The 18,827-nt window shown below is 36.2% G+C and overlaps 1 protein-coding gene and 1 long non-coding RNA gene across 10 annotated transcripts in view; one reads left to right on the top strand and one right to left on the bottom strand.

Moving 5' to 3' along the window:
- Positions 1–18,827, top strand: part of LOC102951886 (pleckstrin homology domain interacting protein) — a 138,501-nt gene that overhangs the window by 70,535 nt on the left and 49,139 nt on the right. For 2 of the 3 annotated variants that reach the window (XM_042986702.1, XM_042986701.1), the window contains exons 17-20: positions 434–659; positions 4,187–4,324; positions 4,983–5,166; positions 10,040–10,154. In XM_042986702.1, the coding sequence (XP_042842636.1) occupies positions 434–659; positions 4,187–4,324; positions 4,983–5,166; positions 10,040–10,154 (663 nt within the window). Of the gene's footprint in view, positions 1–433; positions 660–4,186; positions 4,325–4,982; positions 5,167–10,036; positions 10,155–18,827 lie in introns of all 3 variants that reach the window. The other variant, XM_042986700.1, reaches the window with a different exon arrangement.
- Positions 1–18,827, bottom strand: part of LOC122238676 — a 53,987-nt gene that overhangs the window by 34,013 nt on the left and 1,147 nt on the right. For 5 of the 7 annotated variants that reach the window (XR_006217717.1, XR_006217722.1, XR_006217716.1 and 2 more), the window contains exon 2: positions 530–720. The exons of 1 other annotated variant lie outside the window; for it this stretch is intronic. This is a non-coding gene — a long non-coding RNA (uncharacterized LOC122238676). The remainder of the gene's footprint in view (positions 1–529; positions 721–18,827) is intronic. One more of the 7 variants, XR_006217718.1, reaches the window with a different exon arrangement.

Raw genomic sequence — 18,827 nt, 5'->3', positions numbered from 1 at the left:
TTGCATTAGAGTTTAATTCAAGGAATATATTCATTGAGTGATTTCCCCTTGCAAAATGCTAAAACAATTACTGTTTAATAATTTAAAAAATAAGATAATGCATGGTAGCTCTATGAAAGTAATAGTACCCCTGAATGATTTATACCTAGATTTTATTTTACCATTTAATTTGAAATTACACAACTTTAATTATGTTAGTGTTTTATGTATACAGTCTTTTCCCTGTTCCAGAGAAAATTGAGAGCAGCTGCTTTTCTGATCATAAAATTTAATGTAAAAATATAGTAAAGATTTCTTTACCATTAACTCAAGAATATTCTTTTATATTGTTGCTTAATACCATGATTTACATTAAAACATTGCCTTCCATTAGAAATTTATCAATGATAAATTTTTATTTTCCTTGTCTTTTATGGGTCTTTTCTTTTTACAGATAGCAGATCAGATGTTCTTTCATAGTGATTATCGGCCCCTTATTCGTGATGCCAACAACTTTGTGTTAGATGAACAGACTCAGCAAGCACCTCACCTCATGCCTCCTCCTTTTTTGGTTGATGTTGATGGTAACCCTCATCCATCAAGATATCAGAGATTAGTTCCTGGTCGTGAAAATTGTAGGGAGGAGCAACTCATCCCTCAAATGGGAGTAACTTCCTCAGGTAAATGCTCATTTTCATAGACTGCCAAATTTTCCATTTCTACTGATGTCCTGTAAAACTGCTAATTGGGTAAAATTTTGTTACTATTTTGAACAAATGGGAAGTAAAGTGATTTTTAAAAATTTCTCTTAAGTCTTTTGAATAATGCTTAAGTATGTACTACAAGATAACTAAGGAACATTGGAGAGCAATAATCTTGGTCATTTATTTATTTATTCAACAGCATATATTGAGAATCTTCTCTGTAACACCTCTAAACTGGTTTTCAGTAGTGAATTAAACAGACACAATCCTTGTTCTCCTGGAGTAAAATTCATAAACACAGTTGTAAACAAATAGTTAAAACTTGTGATACATGTTCTTGAAGGGAATAATAGTATGAGGTGAAAGATTAAGACTAGATAGCCCGTTCATATCAAAGATTATTTTAAGAAGTGATCAACTTTTAACAATTTTAATTAAGTTAGGGGCAAAAGTGTTGAGAGCTTATTAGTGAAGTAATGGAGAGTAAAAGTAAAATTAGTTGAAGAATTGAAAGGAAGTTGAAATGGAAACAAGGTCTGCAGACCTTTCCTTTTGACAAAAAATGTGGGAATAATTAATGAAGTGAAAGTAATGGAGAGACCCTATAAAGAAGATTAAACCAGTTTTCTAATATATGAATCTGTTATATTTTAGATTAGAAAAATGCTTATGAAAATATTTTAAGTTCTGAACGCTAGCATAATGGACAAAAGTTCTAAGTAGATGGAAAGGACACATATGGGATGTAATATGTACTGAGTAACTTTGAAATAATGGATTTAGATTCTATTAAGGCTGCATCAAAAAACCCATCTCACTGTATTACAGAGAGCGCATCTCTTATTTTCCATTAAGGATTGGGCATGAAATTGCAATGAAGGTGAACATATTGGGTAGGAAGGGCTACTCTTTAAAGTAGATATGCCCACTAAGGATGGAAGGTGAGGAGAAGCATTAGAAGAATAGTCCCTGCTGCTACTTGCAGTGAGTAGTACAATCCAGCAGGCCTGAATGTCTGAAATATGTGAAACTAAAATGTCTCATACATGGACATAGCACAAACTCAAAGAATCTAAGAACAGGTAGTATTTGAGAAATCTAGGCAAATATTCAAATTAGAGAACAGGTAGTATTTGAGAAATCTAGGCAAGTATAAAATTAGAGAAGTCTCAATTATTAAAGAAGTCTTGATCATGGGACTGAAATTAAGATAAATGTCTTCAGTCTCTTGGAGGGGAACTGGCAAGGTCAAATCTTGCCCAGGTCTCAAAATAGGTACCTAGGCTGGGATTTCAAGGAAAGAGAAATAATTAAAATATCAGTGCAACATGATTATCATGGTTATCACTTTTTTCTTCCATTTAACAGTTTGTATTGGACTTTCATAAATAATATCATATATAGATATATATATGGCATCCTTATTCTAAAAGTTGAGAAAATGAAAATTTAGTAACATGTCTTATTTAAGTATATGGAACCACCGGGACTTTAAATCCAGCTCTGACTTTTAGTGCATTCTTTCTTCCATACTAAGCTGCCCTTACAGTAAAAGAGTGCTCCTGTTCTTGACAGTAAGTTAGACACCAGTTTTTAGTACAGGACCACAAGAGAACCCATAGCAATAATTATGGCTTCAACGTGAGTCATAAGATTAAGTGTTCTAGGTCACAAAATTCAAGGTAAACTTCATTTTTTTTTCCATTATTTTAGACTTAACCTAGTGTAATGTAGGACAGAAGGAAAATATTTTTAGCATCATTTGTAACTATATTTTTATTTGTAAATCTAAATCTGCAATAAAATTTATTGTGGAAATCCCTTAGAATTAGGTAAAAATAGATGGCTGTTATGATAATAAGTTGGCTTCAGTGCAGTTTATATTTTACACTGTTAAATTTGTATTTGAGCAGTGCACTTTTTAAATATGCTGCTTCAGTTATAACTTGAACTATCAGATTAGTCACTGATGTTCAGACATGAGACACTACCCAGCAGCCTAACAGGAAAGGAACATCCACAGGCATTTTAACTTTTACCTCTACTTTTACCACTTTGTAGCTCTGTGACTTCGGGCAAGTTCATTTTATCCCATTGAATTTTACTTCTCTCATAAAATGAAATAACATTATGTGCTTATTAATACATGTAATTTTCCCTTTCCTTATACCTTCCTTACTACTAATTCTTCATTTCAGAATGTCCTTTGTATCTTCTGTTCCCAGCCCACTCTAGAAATCCATCTCTTAAATACCCACACACCCAATACTAATTGCTCCTTTTTTCTCATGGCAATGTTTTCATGTATCTCAATACACATTTTTTATCTATTCAGCAGGATTGAACATTCTTATATCCCTATTTAAAATTAGAATATTAAGGTAAATAAAGCAATCCATGCTTTTGAGGAACTATCTAGTGGGCTTCCTTTTTATATTGGGCTTGAGGAAATGAAAGAGGATAGCAGCTAAGTGTTTCAGGGGTAGTCTGGAAAGATTTCACAGAGGAAGTATCATAGAGTTGCCATTTCAGTTGGTGCTTGAAGGATAAGTTAGTGTTTTTCAGATTTATACTTGAACTGGGAGTATTGTGGTTAAAATCTCCAAAGCATAAAGGTGTTTATCCTGTTAGGAGAGCAGAAGAGTCAAGTAGTCCCATATGACGGATACAGGTGAAAGTTGATGCTGGAAAATTATGGTGGGTTAAAACACACCAAGTTCCTACCTACCTGAGGCTTTGTTCCAATTCTTACTTTCTGTCTGGAGTGTTCACTTTCTTGCTCTTCACCTGGACGACTGATTCTTTTTCTTCAAGTCTTAGCTCAAATGCTGCCTTCTCAAAGAGGGCTTCTTTGACTTTTCTGACTCACCATAAGTAGTTCCCATCTCTCTTCCCCATTTTCTTTTTCTCATTATCATCTTTAACATTTTTCAGTCTGCATTTTTTATATGGATTTATTGTTCCAACTTTTCCATTAGGATGTCAGCGCTTAAAGTCAAGGACCTTGAATTCTACTCACCACTGCATCCTCACTTCTTTGGTATAGTTCCAAACACATAATAGACACTCAAGGATTTGGTGAATAAATGAAGCAGTAAAGTTTTTTTGAGAAAGTTGGGTAATGAGATTTGCCTTTTTTAAAAGAAACTGGTCTAAGATGAAATCCTACTTTTGCCATTTACCAGATATGTAACTTTGAGTAATTATTTTGGTTTTCTCATCTGTAAGTGGAGTTAATAATACGTATCTTACTGAATTATTGTGAGGATTATATGAGTGTCTGAATCATGGTAAACAGTAAGTTATCCATGTCACTGTTATTTGTAGTAAATTAGGTTTGCGTTGTCATGTTCCTGGTGTGTGTGTGTGTGTGTGTGTGTGTGCGCGCGCACACATAAACATAAAAATTTATGTTTAATTCAGGACTCAAAGTGAGCTCAATTAGTAAAATGGTTTGACTAGTGGACTAAAGTGTCCTTAGCATTTTATGTGGTATTAAATAGGACTGAATCAAGTTTTAAGTCAGCAAGCAAACCAGGAGATCAGCCCACTGGACAGCATGATTCAAAGACTACAACAGGAGCAAGACCTGAGACGTTCTAGTGAAGCAGGTATCAGTAATACCAGCCGTTTAAATAGAGGTAAGCAGTGATTGCTTTAAGTAAAATATTTTAAAAATTGTAATAGTTTAAACAGTAAAGAGGCGATGAAACAAATTCATGGCACATCCATTAAATGAAATATTTGGCTGCCAGAATGATCATGTTTTTAAAAACACATAATAGCTAAGAAAACCCTCTTAAGGTTTCAAACTGTAGATAATGAGTCTTTAAATAGATATATTCTTCAGATTTCCCATAGTAAACGTGTAGAACCTAGAAAAACTTAAAAAATAAATGTATTCAATAGTGTATGAAATACATTCCACATTCTCAAATATCTCGTCACCCTACTGTAACATATTATTTTAAGAGAAAAGTTAAAGCAAATTTATGAACCATAAATATTTTGGGTTTATCTGTTTTTGCTTCTTACATAGGTTTCCCAGAGTACAAAGCATATTTTAAAAATTAATGATTTTACATGTTTACAGTCAGTAGTTATGATTCATTAGCTTATTTAATTAACTGAATAACTGTGTTTTGTTTTCATTAAACTTTTGCCTGTGGTCTGGTTCCTGATTTGGTAGTTTGTTTGCCTTAATATGAAGTTTCATGTGGAAGATAGTATAGATTTTGTTTTTTCTGTTATAAGCTTATGTTTCTAACTAGAACTTACTATATTAATTTTTTCATTTAGGCTCTGTAAGTTCTACCTCAGAGGTTCATTCACCACCAAATGTAGGACTAAGACGTAGTGGACAAATTGAAGGTGTACGGCAGATGCACAGCAATGCACCAAGGAGTGAAATAGCCACAGAGCGGGATCTGGTAGCTTGGAGTCGAAGGGTTGTGGTACCTGAGCTATCAGCCGGTGTAGCCAGGTAAGGGGGGTTGTGAAGTTTATGTACTGCAGTTGTTTATGTTCATTTTGAATTATAGCCTTCAAAGTACCTTTTCAAATTTCTAATTTATTTTAAATTTATCTGAAGAGCTAGTGTTTTAAACTAGCCATGACTCTGAAGGAAAGTTAAGTTTCAATTATGTCCTTTTCTAGAATGATTCATGCAAATGATTCATGTGAAAGATGTGGATGGGGGGGGTTAAGGTGAGCAGCATATTTAAATCTTAGTTTATCTTGTTTAACTATATTTTAAAACATATATTTCATCGGGGCGCCTGGGTGGCTTGGTCGGTTAAGCGTCCGACTTCGGCTCAGGTCATGATCTCATGGTCCGTGAGTTCGAGCCCCGCGTCGGGCTCTGTGCTGACAGCTCAGCCTGGAGCCTGTTTCGGATTCTGTGTTTCCCTCTCTCTCTGCTCCTCCCCTGTTCATGCTCTGTCTCTCTCTGTCTCAAAAAAATAAATAAACGTTAAAAAAAATTAAAAAAACAAAAAAAACACATATATTTCATGAAGTTATAATTTTTTATGGATTTTGCTCTGCACACCATATATAGGTAATTATAGTGAAATTATAATGAAATAATTATAGTGGAATTATAAATATAGTGAAATGCGTGGTATTTATTGGTAATACATTATATAATCATTTTTTATATATCAAAATGATTCCTTAATGATTATTTTTTATATTTGGATGTATACATATATAAATTTTGATTTGATATAATTCTGTTCTGAAGGTCCATGTTATGAAAGAACTTTATATCCAGTTGCTTTTGATTTCTTTTGATTTACTAATGCATTATTCATGAATGTGGTCCATATGAACCCAGCTAGTACTAACTTAAAGTTGACCCTGGAACAACATGGGAGTTGGGATGCTGACCCCTGTATGACTAAATTTGCATATAACTTTTGACTACCCAGAAGCTCAACTAATAACACAGTTAGCTAACACATGTTTTGTGTATTATATGTATTATGTATGGTATTCTTATAATGAAGTAAGCTAGGGAAAAGAAAATGTTATTAAGAAAATCAAAAGGAAGAGAAAATGCACTTATACTACTTTACTGTAAAAAATCCACATGTGGAGTACCTGGTGACTCAGTTGGTTGAGCATCTGACTTCAGCCTAAGTCGTGATCTTGCTGTTCCCAACTTCGAGCCCATGCCGGGCTCTGTGCTGACAGTTCAGAACCTGGAGCCTGTTTCAGATTCTTTGTCTCCCTCTTTGTTTGTCCCTTCCCCACTCATGCTCTCTTTCTCTCAAAAACAAATAAACATTAAAAAAAAATTTGTTTAATCTTCTAAAAACAAAAATCCATTTATAAGCGGACTTGAACTCAAAAGATAGTAATGATACAATTTAAAAACACTTTTAAGGGTGCCTGGGTGGCTCAGTCGGTTAAGCGTCCGACTCTTGATTTCGGCTCAGATCATGATCTTGCAGTTCCTGAGGTTGAGCCCTGCATTGTATCAGGCTCTGCACTGGCAGCATGGGGCCTGCTTGGGATTCTCTGTCCCTCCCTTTTCTCTCTGCCCCCCTCCCCTTCTCGTGCATAGTCTTTTTCTGTCTGTCTCTCAAATAAATAAACTTCAGTAATAAATAGATAAATAAAATTAAAAACCCTTTTAACCTGAATGTTTATATAGATTATGCTTCTTGATTGGACAATACTTGAAATTTGTGTCAGGATTTAAGATTAATTATAGAAATAAAGTATAAATTTGAACAGCAACGTTACTTGATGACAAGTCTACCCAGATGTTAATAAAAAATTAACTCTCATGGTGTATATATATATATATATATTTTTTTTTTTTTTTTTTAATGTTTATTTATTTTTGAGATAGAGACAGAGCATGAACGGGGGAGGGTCAGAGAGAGGGAAACACAGAATCCAAAGCAGGCTCCAGGCTCTGAGCTGTCAGCACAGAGCCTGACGCGGGGCTCGAACTCACAGACCATGAGATCATAACCTGAACCGAAGTCAGACGCTCAACCAACTGAGCCACCCAGGCGCCCCTCATGGTATATTTTTAGTTGGATTTTTGTCTACCTTTTAATTCTAATGTTAAGGTTTGAAGGGGGTATAAGTAACACGCATCTTTTTAACAATAGTTCTGTAGTAACTGAAAACAAAAAAGAATGGGATATGAAATCCGAATGTTACTCTTTATTATTGCTACAACTGTGGAGGATGAGGGTTTTATCTGCATGAACTTGTGTTCCTAGTCCTGAACCCTAAACACCAGTAGCACTGGATCACAGTATTTCACCCCATGTGAGGCAAGCAGGTTTGATTCTTTAAAATGCAGAACAGAATGTATACATTGCAAATAAGAGCATAAGATTGGGAAGAAACCAGAGGAGTGGGGAAGATGTATTTCTCTTCATATGTTGTCTTTTTATCCTTTTTACATTGTGCTTAACCATTGAGCTGATGGTCAAGCAAGGCTGTGACCAATGACTTCCTGGAGCTTTTCCCCCAATACTTAGTACTCTCACTTTGAGAATTTTCCTGGGATATTCCCCCCTGGTAGGTAGTTTACAGTTTGCCCCTAGAAGGCTCTTAAGTGGGTTAGACCTATTACGTTAATTAAAATTAAATGCAAATGCACTGATTGGATTCTAACAGATTATTGTCTATAGTATATAAAGAACTCTCAAAACTCAGCAGTGAATAAAACAATCCAGTCAGAAAATGGGCAGTAGACAAGAACATTTTATCAAAAAGGATATACAGGTGGCAAGTAAGCATGTAAAAAGATACTTGACATTAGCCATTAGCAAGATGCAAATTAAAAACACAAGGAAATAATTTCTGTATACCCAGCAGAATGGCTAAAATGTAATAATAGCACTGAGTGCTAAGGAGAGTGTGGAGAAACTGGATTATTCATGCATTACAGGTGGGAATGTAAAATATTACAGCCACTCTAGAAAGCAGTTTGGCACTTTTTAAAGAAATCTAAATGTGTAACTACCATATTATCCAGTAATTGCATCTTGGGCATTTATCCCAAAGAAATGATAACTTGTGTTCACACAAAAACCTGTACCAAAGTGTATAGCAACTTTATTTGTAATAGCCAAAACCTATAAACAATCCAGATGTCGTTTAGTGAGTGCATGGTTAAACATATTAGCTATATCCACACTATGGAACACTACTTTGCAATAAAAAGGAATGACTTATTGATAAACAGATTGAATGAATCTTGAAGAAATAATGCTGAGTGGGAAATCAGCCTCAAAAGGCTACACACTTTATTATTTATGGACTGTTCTTAAAATGATAGAAGTATAGAGGTGGATAACCAATTAGTGGTCCTAGACTTTGTGGAGAGGAGGTGCTGAGAGGGAATACAAAGGTGTGGGCATGATAATTAAAAGTATACCACAAGGGATCTTTGTAGTGATGGAAATGTTCTCTATCTTGACTGGGGTAATGGATACACAAACTTGCACATTGATAAACTGGAATAGAACTAAATATACATACACACATGAGTAGAAGAAAAACTGGGGAATTCTGAATAGTATTAATATGTTGTATCAGTGTCAACATCCAAGTTGTGATAGCGTATTATAGTTTTGCAAAATACTATTGGGGAAAACTGGGTAAAGGAGACAAGGAATTTCTGTATTATTTCTTAAAACTATATGTGACTCTATGGTTATTCCAATAAATTTAATTTAAAAAGAATAAATAATGGGGCTCCTGGGTGGCTCAGTCGGTTAAACATCTGACTTTGGCTAGGGTCATGACCTCATGGTTCGTGGGTTCGGGCTGTGCTTCAGGCTCTGTGCTGAAAGTGCAGAGCCTTCCTGGGATTCTCTCTTCCTCTCCCCAAACTTGGGCATGTGCTTGCGTGCATGCTTGCTTGCTCACTCTCTCTCTCAAAATGAATAAACTAAAAAAATAAATAAGAAATCAAGATCAAACAAAAAATTAAATCAAGGCCATTCTTTTTACAAGATTTAAATTTACTCTATTTTCCATTTAGAATTATGACCAGCTGCATTAGAGATTCTTCAGTTAAGTAAAATGACAACATTCATATACTCTAGTAATAAAATATCCACATTATAGAGCTATTCCAAGTTTGAATATTAACTCCCTTCCAACTGAAATCTCCAGGGAAAAATTAAAGTTCAAATATTAAATAGCCCTGCAGGTCAAAAACTTTAAAGGTGTAAGGAATTAAAGTAAAAAATAAAATTCTCTTGCAATTGTAAGCGAGGTTCCATGAAATTAAAGTTCACAATTAATGTTCTTCAACTTTTTTTCTGTTGCTCACTTTCAGCTTGATGCCTGGAATGAGTTGAAGTTTTTTCAATAGCTGAAGCTATACCTACTTTTCATTGCAGAGGACATAGTTCTTTCAGGGCATTAGAAGTTATATTAGTTCACCCTCAAGGTTCTCTTCTAATTCTTTTTTTAAGATTCTAGCTATCCATGGGCACAAGAGATCATCACAGCCCAAAGATCATCACAGCCCTACACTGACATAATATTAAAAAATACAATTTCTACCCTTGGAGTAGTTACCTTAGGAATAACCATGTTCCCAGGACTGAGTACTTGATTTGCTAGGGACCATAAGCAGAAACAGTAGTATCAAGTTCAAGTAGACCATCTGTCTTTCCAGTATTCCAGTCATTTAATGACAAATGTCTAGAGCTCATAGCCTATGCATTTAAACTTAGAAATGGTTATCATATCCTCTGCCTGAAAAGAAAATTATCAGGGGTAGCATTCCTTCTCTGACACTGAACATACCTTTCAGAAATCATTTATAATAATTCTAGATTAACGTGTGACTTATAATTCTCTTTCAGTAGGCAGGAAGAATGGAGAACTGCAAAGGGAGAAGAAGAAATAAAAACTTACAGGTCAGAAGAGAAAAGAAAACACTTCGCTGTTCCAAAAGAAAATAAAATACCCACTGTTGCAAAGGTAAATAATAATTACTTGGATGTTTAATATTTTGCTTCATAAGCATAATGAATATTTTAAGGCCCTTTGGTAATTAAAAATGTTAACATTTTTAAAAGACTATTTCATTAATGAAATAAAGTTTATATAGTTAATTCTTGATTATCTCTTTGGATGATCAGTTATCACTTTATTTTTTTATTTTACTGCCTTCAAGCATACCTTTTCCCCAAATGCCAATTATTACTTGCCCATTAAATGTAATAAATTGTATTATAAGTCTAATAAGCAAGATCCTTTTAGTTCTGCCATTGATTGCACACTCTAAAAGTTTTTTAGTTTTGTTTTGTCCTATCCATTTTTTTGTTTTGTACCTGTTCTTCTAGGTAAGTCAGTTATGCTACTATAAATAATAGTTCTTATTATCTCTATTAAAAAAAAATTGTTTCTATGAGTTTGCTTTGTTGGTTTCTCTGTGTTCCTACTCTGGAAAAGCTTTTGGATCTGGTAGGTTTCTCTTAGTCATGCCCTAATCTGAGAAAGATGTGTACTTATCTTCTTGAATGTCAAAGAATCACAATGACCTACTTTTCCATTCTTTCTCTTTTTCAAACCTTCTTCGCTTAGAAGGTTCAGAGCCTTAGAGTGCAAAATGGAAGTAAACTATGGTGCTTCTTTTCTCTTAGAAGTCACCATCTAAGCAGTGATCTAAACAAAAAATAACTGATTTCTTTACCCTGCTTTGTCCTCTTTCCTCTTTCTATTTGAGTTCCTTAAAACTATTGTATATTAGTCTTGCTTACAAGAACTCTTTTTTTTTTTTTTTTTGTGACTCTTCTTTTTAAAGGACTTAGGTGGTCCTTTGCTATTGTATATTTTCCTTTATTTAGGGGTATCATACTCTGGGATCAGTAGGACCTCACAAAGGTTCATGTTAGTGTAATCTGAGGTAATCTTTTGTTTTCTGGGGGTCTTTTTGGTTGGTTGATTGGTGGTGGTTTTCGTGGTGGCTAAACAGCATGCCCTTTTCTGGATCCTTTGTTCAGAATCCAAGGATGTGGAGATATAAACTCATGTAATGATGGTGAGAGTTTGTATGGCTAGCACTTTTTTGGATGAGATATGGTAATATATATTAAAAGAACATGCTTGCTTTTAATCCAGCGGTACTTGGATTACTTTAAAGAGCGGTTTTTGTGGGGGGCATCTGGGTGGCTTAGTCGGTTAAGCGTCCGTGTTCAGCTCAGGTCATTATCATGTTTCGTGAGTTCAAGCCCTACGTCAGGCTCTGTGCTCACAGCTTGGAGACTGGAGCCTGCTTCAAATCTGTGTCTCCCACTCTCTCTGTCCCTCCCCCACTTGTGGTCTGTTGCTCGCTCTCTCAAAAATAAACATTAAAAAAATTTTTTTAAGATGGGTTTTTTTTAATAGAAAACTACTGATGTACATGTATGTACGTGTATATGTGTGTCTGTGCGCTCAGATATTTATAGTTTCTCTGATGGGAACAACTAGAATGACTTTAATGTCCACTGGTGGAAGAGAGGTGAGGTAGGCTGTCATTATGTATCCATGGAATATTATACAGCTTTTTAACAAAATGAGTTAGAACTCTGTTGCCTTAGAGAATGTTTATGATACATTTTTAAGTGAAAAAAGAAGTATGATAGTAATGTTTATGACCTAGTTTTTTGTTTCTCAAATTTTATCAAAATAAGGGTTTGAAAGCATACCTACAGGTGTATAAATTATGAGATGGCCATCTTTCATCTCAGAGTTGCAATGTTTTTTTCTTCTAATAAAAGGTACTTAGTATGCAGGTAGGAAGTATAAATTAATACAAGAAACTGTTTAGAAAGCAATAATAATAAAAGGATTTTTAGCAGTAGGTTTCGTCCTAAAAAATTACTTGGCTTAAATAAATAGAAACTATATTTTGCTCTGATAAAAGCCTTAGTTGGTGGTCCTGGTCCACTGGTCCGTAAATTTTTAAATGAATTTGAATTGTAGGTGAAAATGTTAGATGAAAGAAGTAGGGTACATTACATTCCTCATGCATTACTCACAATTATGATTTTAGTTGACCACTATTTCCTTTTTATACCCCTTTGAATTTCCCAGAATTCCTAGAAAATTACAAAACCCTTCAATAATCCTTTTAGAGAGAATCCAGGTGGAGTGAATCTTGTGTCCTTGTATGTGAAAATGTCTTTTATTTCACATGGCTATTGCTAGTAACCATTTGGACAAGAGTAGGGCTGAAGTGCAGGGCAGTGTTCTAGTGACAAGAGTGGTTGCGGAGAAGGAACTGGAGAGTGGAGAGTTGGATGAGGGAACAGGGAATGGTTGAACTCAGATTGCAGTTATGATGAGTCTTTTTTTTTTTTTTTTAAGTCTTTACATTTGCTTTATTTTTATTAATGTTTATTCATTTTTCTTTTTTTTTTTTGTATGAAATTTATTGTCAAATTGGTTTCCATACAACACCCAGTACTCATCCCTCCTCAATGCCCATCACCCACCCTCCCCTCCCTCCCACACCACATCAACCCTCAGTTTATTCTCAGTTTTTAAGAGTCTCTTACAGTTTGGCTCTCGCCCTCTCTAACTTTTTTTTTTTTCCTTCCCCTCCACCATGGTCTTCTGTTAAGTGTCTCAGGATCCACATAAGAGTAAAAACATATGGTGTCTTTCTCTGTATGACTTATTTCACTTAGCATAACACTCTCCAGTTCCATCCCCGTTGCTGCAAATAGCCAGATTTCATTCTTTCTTATTGCCAAGTAGTATTATTCCATTGTATATATAAACCACAACTTTTTTATCCATTCATCAGTTGATGGACATTTAGGCTCTTTCCATAATTTGGCTATTGTTGAAAGTGCTGCTATAAACATTGGGGTACAAGTGCCCCTATGCATCAGCACTCCTGTATCCCTTGGGCGAATTCCTAGCAGTGCTATTGCTGGGTCATAGGGTAGGTCTATTTTTACTTTCTTGAGGAACCTCCACACTGTTTTCCAGAGCGGCTGCACCAGTTTGCATTCCCACCAACAGTGCAAGAGGGTTCCCGTTTCTCCACATCCTCTCCAGCATCTAAAGTCTCCTGATATGTTCATTTTAGCCACTCTGACTGGCATGAAGTGATATCTCAGTGTGGTTTTGATTTGTATTTCCCTGATGAGGAGTGACGTTGAGCATCTTTTCATGTGCCTGTTGGCCATCTGGATGTCTTCTAGAGAAGTGTCTATTCATGTTCTGGCCATTTCTTCACTGGATTATTTGTTTTTCGGGTGTGGAGTTTGGTGAGTTCTTTATAGATTTTGGATACTAGCCCATTGACCAATATGTCATTTGCAAATATCTTCTCCCATTCTGTCGGTTGCCTTTTACTTTGTTGATTGTTTCCTTGCAGTGCAGCTTTTTATCTTGATGAGGTCCCAATAGTTCATTTTTGCTTTTAGTTCCCTTGCCTTTGGAGATGTGTCAAGTAAGAAATTGCTGCAGGAGAGGTCAGAGAGGTTTTTTCCTGCTTTCTCCTCTAGGGTTTTAATGGTTGCCTGTCTCACATTCAGGTCCTTCATCCATTTTGAGTTTGTTTTTGTGAATGGTGTAAGAAAGTGGTCTAGTTTCATTCTTCTGCATGTTCTGTCCAGTTCTCTCAGCACCATTTGTTAAAGAGACTGTCTTTTTTCCATTGGATATTCTTTCCTGCTTTGTCAAAGATTAGTTGGCCATACTTTTGTGGGACCAATTCTGGAGTCTCTGTTCTATTCCATTGGTCTATGTGTCTGTTTTTGTGCCAATACCACACTGTCTTGATGATGACAGCTTTGTAGCAGAGGCTAAAGTCTGGGATTGTGTTGCCTCCCACTTTGGTCGTCTTCTTCAATATTACTTCGGCTATTTAGGGCCTTTTGTGTTTCCGTACAAATTTTAGGATTGCTTGTTCTAGCTTTGAGAAGAATGCTGATGCAATTTTGATTGGGATTTCATTGAATGTGTAGACAGCTTTGGGTAGTATTAACTTTTTAACAATATTTATTCTTCCAATCCATGAGCATGGAATGTTTTTCCATTTCTTTATATCTTCTTCAATTTCCATCCTACGCTTTCTATAGTTTTCAGCATACAGGTCTTTTACATCTTTGATTAGGTTTATTCCTAGGTATTTTATGATTCTTGGTGCAATTGTGAATGGGATCAGTTTTTTTGTCTTTTTGTTGCTTCATTATTGGTGTATAAGAATGCAACTGATTACGTTAATTTTGTATCCTGCAACTTTGCTCAATTCATGTATCAGTTTTAGCAGACTTTTGGTGGAGTCTGTTGGGTTTTCCATGTATAATATCATGTCATCTGCAAAAAGTGAAAGCTTGACTTCATCTTTCCCAATTTTGATGCCTTTGATTTCTTTTTGTTGTCTGATTGCTGATGCTAGCATTGCCAACACTATGTTAAACAACAGTGGTGAGAGTGGATATCCCTGTCGTGTTCCTGATCTCGGGGAAAGCTCTCAGTTTTTCCCCATCAAGGATGATATTAGCTGTGGGCTTTTCATAAATGGCTTTTATGATGTTTAAGTATGTTCCGTCTATCCCGACTTTGTCGAGGGTTTTTATTAAGAAAGGATGCTGAATTTTGTCAAATGCTTTTTCTGCATCGGTTGACAGGATTATATGGTTCTTATCTTTTCTTTTATTAATGTGATGTATCACATTGATAGATTTGCGAATATCGAACCAGCCCTGCAGCCCACAATGAATCCCACTTGATCATGGTGAATAATTCTTTTTATATGCTCTTAAATTCTATTTGCTAGTATCTTATTGAGAATTTTTGCATCCATATTCATCAGGGATATTGGCCTGTAGTTCCCTTTTTTCCTGGGTCTGTGGTTTGGGAATCAAAGTAATGCTGGCTTCATAGAATGAGTCTGGAAGTTTTCCTTCCCTTTCTAATTTTTGGAACAGCTTCAGAAAGATAGGTATTATCTCTGCTTTAAATGTCTGGTAGAATTCCCCAGGGAAGCCATGTGGTCCTGGACTCTTACTTGTTGGGAGATTTTTGATACTGATTCCATTTCTTTGCTGCTTATGGGTCTATTCAAGTTTTCTATTTCTTCCTGTTTGAGTTTTGGAAGTGTGTGGGTGCTTAGGAATTTGTCCATTACTTCCACAGTGTCCAGTTTGTTGGCATATAATTTTTCATAGTTTTCCCTGATAATTGCTTGTATTTTTGAGTGATTGTAATTATTCCATTTTCATTCATGGTTTTATCTATTTGGGTCTTCTCCCTTTTCTTTTTGAGAAGCCTGCCTAAAGGTGTATCAATTTTGTTTATTTTTTCAAAAAAAACAACTCTTAGTTTCATTGATCTGCTCTACAGTTTTTTTAGATTCTATATTGTTTATTTCTGCTCTGATCTTTATTATTTCTCTCTTTCTGCTGGGTTTGGGGTGTCTTTGCTGTTCTGCTTCTATTTCCTTTAGGTGTGGTGTTAGATTTTGTATTTAGGATTTTTCTTGTTTTTTGAGATAGGCCTGGATTGCAATGTATTTTCCTCTCAGGACTGCCTTTGCTGCATCCCAGAGCATTTGGATTGTTGTATTTTCATTTTCATTTGTTTACATATATTTTTTAATTTCTTCTCTAATTGTCTGGTTGACCCATTCATTCTTTAGAAGGGTGTTCTTTAACCTCCATGCCTTTGGGGGTTTTCCAGACTTTTTCCTGTGGTTGATTTCAAGTTTCATAGCATTGTGGTCTGAAAGTGTGCATGGTATGATCTCAACTCTTGTATACTTATGAAGGGCTGTTTTGTGACCCAGTATGTGATCTGTCTTGGAGAATGTTCCATGTGCACTCGAAAAGAAAGTATATTCTGTTGCTTTGGGATGCAGAGTTCTAAATATATCTGTCAAGTCCATCTGTTTGTTTGGGCCCTTGTTTCTTTATTGATCCTGTGTCTAGATGATCTATCCATTGTTGCAAGTGCTGTATTAAAGTCCCCTGCAATAATCACAGTCTTATCAATAAGGTTGCTTATTTTTCTGATTGTTTTATATATTTGGAGGCTCTTGTACTTGGCGCATAGACATTTATAATTGTTAGCTCTTCCTGATGGATAGACCCTGTAATTTTATATAATGCCCTTCTTCATCTCTTGTTACAGCCTTTATTTTTTTTTTTAAATATTTTTTTAATGTTTATTTATTTTTGAGACAGAGAGAGACAGAGCATGAATGGGGGAGGGGCAGAGAGAGAGGGAGACACAGAATCGGAAGCAGGCTCCAGGCTCTGAGCCATCAGCCCAGAGCCCAACGCGGGGCTCGAACTCACGAACCGTGAGATCGTGACCTGAGCTGAAGTCGGACGCTCAACTGACTGAGCCACCCAGGCGCCCCTCTTGTTACAGCCTTTAATTTAAAGTCTTGTTTGTCTGATGTAAGTATGGCTACTCCAGCTTTCCTTTGACTTCCAGTAGCATGATAGATGGTTCTCCATCCCCTCACTTTCAATCTGAAGGTGCCCTCAGGTCTAAAATGAGTCTCTTGTAGACAGCAAATAGATGGGTCTTGTTTTTTTATCCATTCTGATACCCTGTGTCTTTTGGTTGGAGCATTTAGTCCATTTACATTCAGTGTTGTTATTGAAAGATACGGGTTTAGAGTCATTGTGATGTCTGTAGGTTTCATGTTTGTAGTGATGTCTCTAGTACTTTGTGGTCCTTGCAACATTTCATTCACAGAATCCCCCTTAGGATCTCTTGTAGGGCTGGTTTGGTGGTGATGAATTCCTTTAGTTTTTGTTTGTTTGGGAAAACCTTTATCTCTCCTTCTATTCTGAATGACAGACTGGCTGGATAAAGGATTCTTTTTTTTTTTTTTTTAGTTATTTTAAATGTTTATTTATTTTTGAAAGAGCAAGCAAGTGAGCATGCAAGTGGGGGAGGGGCAGAGAGAGAGGGAGAGGGAGACACAGAATCCTGAGCAGGCTCTAGGCTCTGAGCTCGAACTCACAAGCTGTGAGATCATGACCTGAGCTGCAGTCAGACGCTTAACCGATGGAGCCACCCAGGCACCCCTGGATAAAGGATTCTTGGCTGCATATGTTTTCTGTTCATCACATTGAAGATTTCCTGCAATTCCTTTCTGGCCTGCCGAGTTTCAGTAGATAGGTCTGCTACTACCCGTATGTGTCTACCTTTGTATGTTAAGGCCTGTTTATCCCTAGCTGCTTTCAGAATTCTCTCTTCATCCTTGTATTTTGCCAGTTTCACTATGCTGTGTTGTGCAGAAGATCGATTCAAGTTACGTCTGAAGGGAGTTCCTCTGTGCCTCTTAGATTTCAATGCCTGTTTCCTTCCCCAGATCAAGGGAGTTCTCAGCTATGATTTGTTCAAGTACACCTTCAGCCCCTTTCTCTCTCTTCTTCTTCTGGAATTCCGATGATAGGGATATTGTTCCATTTGATTGCATTACTTAGTTCTCTAACTCACCCCTCATATTCCTGGATTTTTTTAATCTCTCTTTTTCTCAGCTTCCTCTTTTTCCATAATTTTATCTTCTAATTCACCCATTCTCTCCTCTGCCTCTTGAATCTGTGCTATGGCCGGCTCCATTTTATTATGCACCTCATTGATAGCATTTTTTAATTCCTCATGACTATTTTTTAGTCCCTTGATCTGTGTATCAATAGACTCTCTGCTGTCCTCTATGCTTTTTTCAAGCCCAGCGATTAATTTTATGACTATTATTCCAAATTCTTGTTCTGTTATATTGCTTAAATCGGTTTTGATCAATTCGTTAGCCGTCACTACTTCCTGGAGTTTCTTTTGAGGAGAATTCTTCTGTTTCATCATTTTGGGTAGTCCCTGCAATAGCTGCAAACTGCAGGGTACTTCCCCTGTGCTGTCCAGAGAAACTTGTGTTGGTGGGCAGGGCCACAGTCAGACCCGATGTCTGTCCCCAGCTCACCACTGGGACCACAGCCCCTCTCCTAGGGGCAGGACTCGCAGTATGATGAGTGTTGAAGTACACATCTCTTTCACGCATACACCTCAGTAATCTTTTTTAGGAGTACAATAAAGACCTAGATTTTTGCTTTTTTCTCTCCTCCTCCTCCTCAGTGCAATATTAGCGCCCCAACATGCTTGTGAAGCCAAAGCATGATAGGTTAAAAAAAAAACCACACTACAGATGGACTTACATGACTTACATAGGGAAACTAATTGGATGCACAGAACAGATAGTTGAAATAGCATATTCTCAGAGAGCTAGGCAAGGATATTGGGAACATGTAACCTTAAGCAGTTTTGGAGAGGATCCCATTAGATACATTGGGATGAAACACATCATTATTGAAACCAAGAACTCAGTGGATGACCTGACTAGAAGAATGTAAGACACTGAAAAATTAGTAAGCTTGGAAAGTCAAGTTGAAGAACTCCCCCAGAGTGTATCAACAGGGAATGAAATAATGGGAAGAATGAGGGAAGTATAAAAAGCAAACATACATAGTTATGTAATATGTATGTAGGTATATGTAAAGAGAGCATGCAAAGTATTAATGAGTCTCTGAAGAAGAGACAATAGAGGGAGGAAAGAGTTGAAAAATAATAAACCAGCATTTTCTTAAAATTAACCTGGCTGGTGTGCCGTGCCAAACAGTAGAAACAAGGAGTAAATGATAT

This window comes from Panthera tigris, chromosome B2 (assembly GCF_018350195.1).
Source record: "Panthera tigris isolate Pti1 chromosome B2, P.tigris_Pti1_mat1.1, whole genome shotgun sequence".
Lineage (NCBI taxonomy): Eukaryota > Metazoa > Chordata > Mammalia > Carnivora > Felidae > Panthera > Panthera tigris.
This window is presented reverse-complemented; position numbering and strand designations above follow the sequence as displayed.